The 10,262-nt window shown below is 34.9% G+C and overlaps 1 protein-coding gene across 2 annotated transcripts; it reads right to left on the bottom strand.

The window, feature by feature from the left end:
- Nucleotides 1-44: 44 nt before the first annotated feature.
- On the bottom strand, nt 45-10,236 carry LOC132702789 (ubiquitin thioesterase trabid). 2 transcript variants are annotated; one of them, XM_060671574.1, is made up of 9 exons: nt 10,015-10,236; nt 9,291-9,800; nt 7,421-7,577; nt 6,681-6,915; nt 6,156-6,623; nt 3,713-3,908; nt 3,417-3,659; nt 3,209-3,357; nt 45-2,147 (listed from the first exon to the last, which is right to left on the bottom strand). In XM_060671574.1, exons 2-9 carry the CDS (start codon nt 9,681-9,683, stop codon nt 2,144-2,146), a joined length of 1,845 nt encoding a protein of 614 aa, XP_060527557.1. In that variant the 5' UTR covers nt 9,684-9,800; nt 10,015-10,236; the 3' UTR covers nt 45-2,143. The 2 variants fall into 2 exon arrangements, with proteins under 2 accessions (XP_060527557.1, XP_060527556.1); XM_060671573.1 differs by having other exon boundaries at nt 46-2,151.
- Between the last annotated feature and the right edge of the window lie 26 nt (nt 10,237-10,262).

The following is a 10,262-nucleotide window of genomic DNA, read 5'->3' as shown; positions in this document are numbered from 1 at the left end:
ACGGTAAATGTTAACAATTAAATAGTACGTTTGAATAACTTTTATGGTTCAATAGTGGATGAATCGAAAAATTTATAAATATATAACTTAAATATATATGTATATATTTTTAAAAGATAATTCTGAATCAATAAATTATTTTACAATAGTGCGACTGTATGTACAAGTTTGAAATTATGAACAATATTTAACATCCCTTATGGTTCATTAATCTGTTTTGGTAACGAAATCAATAACAGGAATTTGGTAAACCTTTTTATTCACATCTGTCTCTTCTAAAGTTCCATTAATTCCCAAGTTAAACTTGAAATTCGTAATTACTACCTGTAAAACTAGAATTATTTTTTTGCTAAGCAAGTTTCGCTACTATTTGAATGGAGCCCAACTCAGCGCAATTGTCAGCAGCTGAATTTACACTTGAAGTGTTAGCATTTTTTACTTTCCGACTTTAATAATGCAACTCTAAATTTAAGGTACACAAAAGGATCAGATTTAGTATTAATATTACAAACCCGAAAAGACGGAGTTCTCCTAATTTCTCAAGGCGTTTCCAAATTCGTGTAGTCCAAGCTCTAACTCGATTTAAGACTCTATTTCGATGTTTTTCACATGGACTGAAATATTTGTTCAGGTCCCAAAATAAGAAACAATATTGTGCAAAAGTTCCCCTGTTATTCAAATCGTTATTTGGAAAAGCTAATAATAAATTAAAAAAAGAAAAACAACACAGTGACCGTAAACAACTTGCTTAACATCTGCTGGAAAAAATCTATGTCAAATTAAGCAGGAATGATTACGGTAAAATAGGCTAACTCGTCCTATGTGACCTTGCACACAAGCTAGTTTCTAGTTAAAAATATCGTTAACGAGTTTGGAACAACGCCCCAGTGATGTATGGTAAAACAAATACACTTATAAGTTGTTTCTCTCAAGTACAGAGTAAAAAAAAGTGAAATTATGCAAATAACTCAAATATAAATTCCAAGTACAACACAATAACGACTTATGACTTTTGACTAATTCAACCATCCCCATGATGAACCATAAATCTTAAAACCCTGACCTATAAACATACCTAATCGCATATACTTCTAATAAAATAAATTAGTTCTCTATCATAACTAATAATGCATACAATTAAAGCTTCGATGTTGCAACTCCGAAATGTGAGATATCATTGGCACTTTGATATCAAACCTGAAGTATATATATAAGAATATTATATATTTATAATATATTTTGTTTTTGATAGTCCACATAAGTCGCATAAATTTTTAATTAACTCTTCCATAATCATTTGTAAGTTGATATTGGTAGCGCTTGCTGGAAATTTATATAATTCCCCGTGCAATGATCTAAATATGTAACATTTTTTTAGCTGCCACAACTCCGAAATGCCCATTTCGTTGCATTCCCCAATTGCCGCCTTTAGCAGAATTAAAGATTCACCTTTCTAACCCTGCAACTCATATTTGAATTTATTCGTCCGCATAAAGAAAGTAGTCTAGGGCTGTATATAATATTTAATTTTATTTAAAATGAGCAAAAGAAAAAATAGCGATCGGGACATATCACTCAGAAACAATTATAATTAATACAATACAAATCCACAAATTTAATAAACTATTGAAGAAGTGGAATAATACCCAAGTTGGAGATGCTTATGTTTAATGGTTCTCAATGGCAAATTAATGTTAAATTGGATTTTGTGAGCGACTTTTCCCGCTTAATCTGCAATTCAGAAGTACAACATGTAAGAGCACAAGAAAATTCATTGGAGCGTTTCATATAGCATTATTGGCTGGTGTAGATGTTTTACCTCACAGGCTGGCGCTCGGCAAAACAAAAAATATTTGCGTAATTAAGATAAGGAAAAATATCAGTATATCGAACGAAGGCAAACGAATCGAGACTTTATTGCTAAATCCTTGAACCCTACGATAGTAAATCCCTTTGCATAAATGGGAACAAGTTTAGGTACTATGTCATCACTACTACAGTGCGGGCGGCGGCGGTGGCGGCGATGAGGACGGCTTTTTGGCCGCCTGCCTCGTGCCCACCGCGACCCGCTGCTACTCGCAGTCGGTGTCCCCCTCGCTGGAATAGTCCTGAATGGGAACAGGCCTGAAGAAAGGCGCCGAGGTCATCTGCCTGGACAAAAATTGATGAGGTGGCTAGTTTTGGTTAACACATTTTGTTGAGTAAAACAAAAACTATTGTAACCAGTCGCAAGATATTTAAGGGCACCCAGGTAAGTTAGGTGCTATATTAACATTTGCAACTGCAATATTAAATTATACTGAAAAACCAAATACCGAATGTCATTTATAGCCCAACTTGAAAGGTCTTTTAATAGTCATCTGAAACATCAAGCGCAGATTACGAGTCGCTGATAACAGAAGCCTGTATCATTTAACGCTACAACCCTGACCTGAATACAATTTTTTTCCAAATAACCCTGACTTCCATCAATCAATTTATAATGAAAAGGGATGTTCATTTTTGTCTCTCCAACGCTTTCTGAGGTATCCGATTGATCTGTGGGGATCTCCTCCCACACCAATTTTACGAGTCGCTGGTCGGCCAGATTTTGTACGTGTCCTGCCCATGGCTGCCAATTAACCTCTTGGACAATGCTGAACCTCCGCATTAGTTCTAATATGATAATGGTTGGTGGTCGGAACATGTTAGGGTACAAAAAAAATCTTTCTGAGGATTTTTCGTTCAAAACGTGTGAGTTTCTACAAGTTATTTATATGTTATATATGTTCGACTATAGTTTTATACACTTTTATTTTTGAAGTCCTTTCACTTTCCGATTTCATAAGGCTACTGAGTGCAAATAGACAGCAACTTGCAGACTGGATTCTAATTTTGATTTTTTCAGTACTGTCGTTGTCTGCTCTGTAATTGTGACACCAAGGTATTTTCACATTGTAAACACAACAATTTTATTTTTATTGTTCAATTTGCTATTTACACCACATATGCAATACAGAAAATATAAACCAGCTGCAGTCATTCATAAACAAAACAACAAAATTTGCAGCGAGACAAACTGGCTGACAGAGTGTATATATAGAGCAACATCGATGTTTGTATTAGCCTCCTCATCAACCATGATCAATAAAGGCCCTCAATATACAACAAATTACCTTCAAGCTAGCGCACATACTATGGAATATCCCAAAAAGAAACAACAACTTACACAAGACGCCTATAATGATTTAACCACTCCTCACACATCTGCGCCACAAGCAATGGACGTTTGTGCCACGACTGTTGAGCCACGAGAATCCCATTTTCCGTTTCACTCACGTCCATCCATTGGTGCAAAATAGCCTCCTCCCTTCCCAACTAAAAATTGTCCTCTGTCAGGAACAATTCACTGATCAAAATGAACAACTTCAACTTACCTCCGCCTCGGTCAAAAAATGTATGGGTAAAGGCTTCCTGTCGCGGTCAACGAGCGGCAACAAAGACGCCCTGGGCCTTGCAGAAAGTAAAGGTTCTACCGGCACCAAAGCAGAAAAGTGACCCCGAGTATATCCCAAGGCTATGGGGCAACGAGTGCAAAAACTATGGTCCCAGAGCAAGGGCAAGTAAACACCTTCAAAACGGGCTGGACCTAAGGCTTCTCCCCTGAAACTTTTTACAATCTGCAAAGAATAAAAACTGTAGCATATTATTGACTAAGTATCACAAGACACACCTTCACTCCATATACTATAATGGGCCGCCTCAGAATATGGGCAAGGGCGAAAATGTGGAGTTGTTCTAAACTCGCCCCTGGCTGAGCGGCTATTGTGACTAGACTGCTCCAATCTTCTTCCCACTGCGTCTCTTCTAGAGAGTATTGAAGGAACGATGCGTGAGAGGATTCATATTCCTTCCAACGGGGATAAAATCTAATAGCAATTCAACATTCTAATTACAGATGTATAATGTATTTGCTTTAACATGATAAATTTGTGTGATTTTATGAAGTTAATTTATTGTCACAATACAATAAGATGAACTTACAGAAGTCAATTAATAGATATCAGTATCAATCAAACATTAATTGTTACGTAAGCGATTTCTGTTAAAATTGTCTTAACTGTCGTCGTTGACACTGGCCCAATTACAAGTAATACATTAACAGAATACTGAAGTTTTTCATATCTAACCATAATTCTCACCGCCTTTAGTTGTAATCGAAAGATATGAAAGATAAGACAAAATATGGCTCACAAGTCGATTAAAGTTTGGGGTAACATTTTAAGCAGATAATATCGCTCGATACTGCGCAATTTCCGGAAATCCACTTACAAGTGTTCAAATGTTTAAATGTTTCATGAAAGTTGTCACGTAAAACAAATTGAAAGTCCTGAATATTTTGACTGCTCCTGGCTTATACGTGTATGGGAGTTGTTCAACAAAATTGTGACCAATAGCTATTAGATAAAATAGTGGCGCTACTACGATAAAAATTGATGAGCTTCAGGTGCCTGTGACATTTTTCCGAAAAAGAAAATCTTCCGCGCATGCCTCTACATTTCACCCACTAATCTGCATTTAGCACCATGTTCTTTCTAAACAGCGATATCATGGTCATAGTTGCCGTAAAAATGCCGCATTCAAACTTATTGACGCTCTGTCAGCAGACATATTGGTTGTTGTATGACGCAAGTTATTGGTTAAAAAGAGAATTTTAATCTCACGCATGCGAATGTCGAATGAACCTTCTCAATTTTTTTTATAGCTGCTTCAGAAATTTCTGTATTATCAGCATATAAATAACTTCTATATCTCCAGTAGCTAGAATGTGAGTGTAATAAAAATAATAATAAATTTAGTCCATAGGCGACATGATTTCAGTTTAAAAAAGGAAAAAGGCATCACTCTGGTACGAGAAAATGTCATTTGTCAGTCTTTGTTTTATTTTTATTTATAAAAAACTTAAAAATCTCGCTTTAATGGTTTGTTAGGTTTCATATTTTTACCCAACTTTGTTGCAAAATTGAGGCAATTAATGAAATTGATTTGCAAAACAACTTTGTTCTTATTTGGCATCATTTTCCAATGCTGGTAGAAACTGTTAAAAATACTATACTGTGTGAATCATAAACATGTCAATTATAGTTAAAATTCATTGATATATTAATAAAATTAAGGTGACTTCTTGTTTCAATATTGAAACTTAATGGAAATTGGTTAGTTAACCTGTTATTTTATTGCCATTCAAAATGCAAAAGCAACTTCACAAATTAAAACTTTGGGTGTGTAAATTAAACTTTAAAACTAAGTAAACAAGTTAGTAGAAGAATACTTATTATTCAATACAGTGTACTATCTCAACCAAGAAAACCAAATAATGGATCAGAAGATCTAGTACTAATTTAAGAATTTCCTTTGTGTATTGCACTAGCCTTGACTGGTCTGGGTAATGATTGATAAGCTTGTACAGCTCTATAAAAACCACTTTCGAAGAAACTTGCAACCGATACGACGTGGATATGTTTTGGCAGTGGTTTACGCAAGGTAATTGGCTGAAGAGCTATACCAACTTAGTCTTTTGTTAACCTTAAATACTGGATTTGGAGTTAAAGGCGCCAGCTTCTATTACACTGCATTGCTACCTATTTATATAGTGACGTTTTCGTGGTTGCCGCATATGCCCCTAAATTTCCCACCCTAACCTGCACTTTGTGTCGTTCTATTTCTATGCGGCAATCTTCACACACTTAACTCGTTCATTCCTAAACATTTCACGGGATCTAGTCATATTTTGAGTAAATTAACGAATTGTTAGCGGTCATGTTCGTGGTTGAATGCAACTCGGTTTTACGGTTAGGTTGAAAGCGAGATTTGAAGTGACAGGTCCTACTCGTAGAAAAAAAGATTTAATGGATCTTCTCAACTTTTTTTTGCATGGTAGCTTCATAAGTTCCAGTATTATCAGCACATGGCCTCTATATATATCTAGTAGCTATACGAAGTTGATAATTAATAAATAATTAGAAACATAAATATCCCTAAATGTACTCAAGAATACCATCAGAATGTAATTAAAATTAAAATTTACAAAAATTTTATAACATGCCAAAACGAGAATTGTGCAAGTTGTAACAATGCAAAGAAAAATATATTCTGCGAACATTTTGTTGACTTACATGTGGCCTGCGTGCATTAGAGTCTCTGCAAGCGCCCTCCTCAGCACATTCTCTCTATCAAACACGCCCCAGGTGGCTTGCATAACACTATCTAATAAACAATCGCCTGCCGACCGATTCCACAGGGCGTGCAAACGCGATGACCCGCCCGGGCCGGTGGCCCAATTAATGACAGCCACATCCGCCCCTTCCAACTCTTCTTGCACATCCTTGTCCAAAAGTTCAGACATAAGCTGTTCTTGAATGGTCAGAGGCAACGTGTCCACCTCCGCCGGCAAAGTGAAATTGGGAAACTCGGCAACGTAGTGACAAGGAAACGAACCCTTTCGCTGCCTTAGGGTGGTGGCAAAATGTCTCCTAATGTCTGCGGCTATGTCGGGGGCCACGTAGCTCGGAACTCGCTTTGCTCCTGAACCAGAACCCTCTATTTGCGACAAGAGGACAGCTAACAAATCTTCTCGCTGAAATCTAGAGGACAAGGTTCACAGTAGTGGATAAGCGTGATTTTATTCGATTAAAAATGACCTTATAGCTAAGTGAACTAAAGTGTGGCCAACATCAAAAGCTGAATTCCTATTTAAAAGGACGCATTCTGATGCGGTAAGGGTACGTGCCGGATCGCCGCCTGAAGATAGGTAAGCTTCTACTGGATTTGGATCACCTTCAATTACTCCCACACATGCATTTAACCAATTCCAGTCTGCGTTTCTTCTCAAGTGTCTCAGCTTATGGTCGGTTTCTAGGTTGTTTTGGGAGGTTTCTGAATACAATATGTAAAAAATACAAATTAATGACTCGCCTCCATGTAAAAAAAACTTAATTTTAATATTAATGCTGACAATTCTTAATTATTTTTTCTCATAGCGATAAAGATGATTATTGGATTCTTTTAATCAGATAAGTTTACTAATGTAATGCATCAAGTTCCGATTCCTTAATAGTGCAGATTGAATTAAATATATTATTGTAATTTGTAACCATAAAGTTCTTGTTTGTAATAACATGGACAGTCCAACACTGCTTCACCAATTATGTGGCGGTAGAGTGCAGATCAAATTAGTAGCTCTAGAAATATCAAACTGACAGTTGATATATTTCATATGTTGTAAAAAAGCTGTTAAAATAGCAGCAATTTTTTGTAAACTAAACAAATTGCTACGTCTATATCCATTGAAATAAATAAATAAATAATATTATTAGATGATTCTAATTTGTATTAAGTCAAAAATTGAACAAACATTCAAAACAAACTAAAAATAAAATACCGATAATGGAATTCTGGTATCGGTCATCTTGATTAATATTGTCTAAATTTCGCTCCGGTGAGGACATGATGAGCCCGCAGGATTGTGGTCGTTGATTATTGACAGTTGCGCACATAGCGCACTTCGTCGACTTGGGCCAGTTTTCGTACGTACACATCTAAAAGATATTCAGAATTTAGTAATATCAAACAAAGAACTGCATTTACAAAATAAATGACCATGGAAAAAGAGAAAAGAACAACTGCTTAGACTGCAGTATGTACTTATTCTTTTTTATTTCCTAAAAATAAGTTTTTAACCAGTCATCTGTTGAATAGATGTGTATTAAAGTATTTTACAGATACTTAAAAGGCACATTAAAATGTTTGTGGTGCCTAATTAGCACTACCCCTTGGGTAAGGTGTAATAGTTCTTATTCTGCTAAAATATAAATATAATTAATATATAGGTATTACAGGTCGCAGCCTATTAAAGAAACTAATAACATAATTCAATGAGTACAATCAGAAGACAAGAAGAAAAACAAATATTGTTCATTGTCAATAAAGCACCATTAGTTTAATAAAATCTTGTATGTAGTTGCTAACTACTAATTAATAAGTACACTAATTTCAAAAAATAAAACTCCCTCTATCCTCTATTCGGATTAGCAAATATCACACATTTTATTAATATTACGTTAATTTTAACGCTTATTAAAGCATTTTATATTATTTATTGGTTCCTCGGGATTTAAGGATGCCCTAAAAACTTTATAATGGACATGAAGTATTTGTCAAAAAAAACCTTCAGTATCGACTAACAATACCACCTGTAGAATTTTGTACCCCCTACTAAACCTAAAAAGGTTTATATTTTATTTGAGAAAGAAATCAAAATATAATTTTCAGCGGCTACAAAACATCTGCTGTTTTCAATTTCCAAGGTTAATAACTAGTATATTAAACAAGCAACTATAAACAATACTTTACCCATGAATTTAATGTGTTTAATAACGAGTTGAGGAATAAGTTTATAAAAGTGCTGCATACTACACCCACGGCTAATGAGTGCACTATTTTAGAGAAGTTTATCAACATATATAGGATATAATTACCATTAATTTTTGGGATCATATTTGCAAGTACCATAATAATGACTGAGTGAAGTCTGACGCGACATCACTATCAAACTTCACAAACATCAAAATACCATCAGCGAAAAGAAATACAGAAACCTGCAACCTAATACAGCCTGTCAAAAAGTGTAAAGACATCAAAGTACCCAAATTAAAATTATAAAAACAACTAAATCTTGTTATAATCTGGTTCAATTTTCTAAAATATAGGTGAAATCATATCAAATTTGAAAAAGTTTCCTTTGTTGTATGTTTCTTAGATAATTAGGTTTAGTTTTCCCTTCGGTGTCAAATTGATTTGGTGTCTCACTTTCACTTCATTTTAATAATGATTTTAAGCAATTAATGGGGGTTGCCAAGGTATATATAAAAATAATAATAAAATAAAAACAATAAAACCTTTATGCTCAGTTAAAAAAAAACTCTAGTTTTTTTATTGGATATAAACACCAAACACCACGCGCTTGGTGTTTGGTCTTGTCATTGATCTGTTTGGAATTATTTATATGTAACTCCATACATGTCACACACATCTTACTACGTGATATTTTCCGGTTACAGTAAATGTAAAGTGACCAGAGTACACAAAATAAACACCAAAAATGTTTTCCTAGTTATTGTTTAAACAGATTCTTGGATTATATTTGTATTATTGGTACTAAATTTATAACAGAACTGTGAGCAAGAAAAAGAAAAAATTCAACATCGTTGAAAAACAAAGCAAACTGACAACAATGAATTTATCATACACACCTGACAAATCCATTTTGACTGAGATGTTTTTCGTGAATTTTCTAAATTAATTAAAGCTGAAGATTGGCTGGAATTTCTCACACTTTGGGTTAAATCCGTGTTAGAGATTCTAGGGTGCTGCATGTGCTCTTGTATATTATTTTCAGACAGCGGATTGCAAATTAAACATGAAGTACAGGTATTCACATAAGCACAACTGTTACAGTGGCACTTAGCTTTTGATTTGTTGTCAATTGAACCACCCGCATCCACAGGCTGAGCAGTTTTATCTCCATGTATACGGTATATGTTGTCGAATGGTTTGGGACCTCTACACATAGTGCACTTTATAGCGGAAGGGTAGTTTTCATAAGTGCAATATTCACAAGCCCATTTTTTGTCGCTTTCACTCATTTTCAAGATATTGTGCTATCCTGAGTTTCCTTGTACTAATTTGTGTCATGAGAACTTCATGATAGGGATTGATTGAAACTAAACTGAACTAATTTAATCCATACAGCATTCTATTACCTGAAAATAATTGTTTCATCAGTATTGTTTGCATCAACAATATTTTGGCAACATATTTCAATGAGCAAGTAGGTAGCAATGCCAATGTCACCCAAACTTTATAGACACATCTCCGTCGTCCAACAAAAGTAAGGAAAACATCCAAGTTTACATAATGAATATAATAAAAACACTGCACATGAGACCCTCATGTGTTTATTGAAATTTCTCTCACCTTCAGAATTAAGGTCAGGAAAAACGTTATTGTGATAGAAGGCACCGCGGTTTCCCGTGTAATATTGGAAACGATTAATTTAGATACCATTGGTATGCCCAGCGAAACTATTTTCCGTTGGCAATTCGATGCAAAATACGGGACGTCAAAATATTTCCAAAATTTCATGACATTTTTTTGGTAGGAAAGCCAGACCGCTGTGCATTCCTTCATACACATAACATAGCTCACACCTTGAAGTAATTGAA

This window comes from Cylas formicarius, unplaced genomic scaffold, assembly GCF_029955315.1.
Source record: "Cylas formicarius isolate icCylForm1 unplaced genomic scaffold, icCylForm1.1 PGA_scaffold_6__28_contigs__length_40554024, whole genome shotgun sequence".
In the NCBI taxonomy this organism is placed as follows: Eukaryota; Metazoa; Arthropoda; class Insecta; order Coleoptera; family Brentidae; genus Cylas; species Cylas formicarius.
This window is presented reverse-complemented; position numbering and strand designations above follow the sequence as displayed.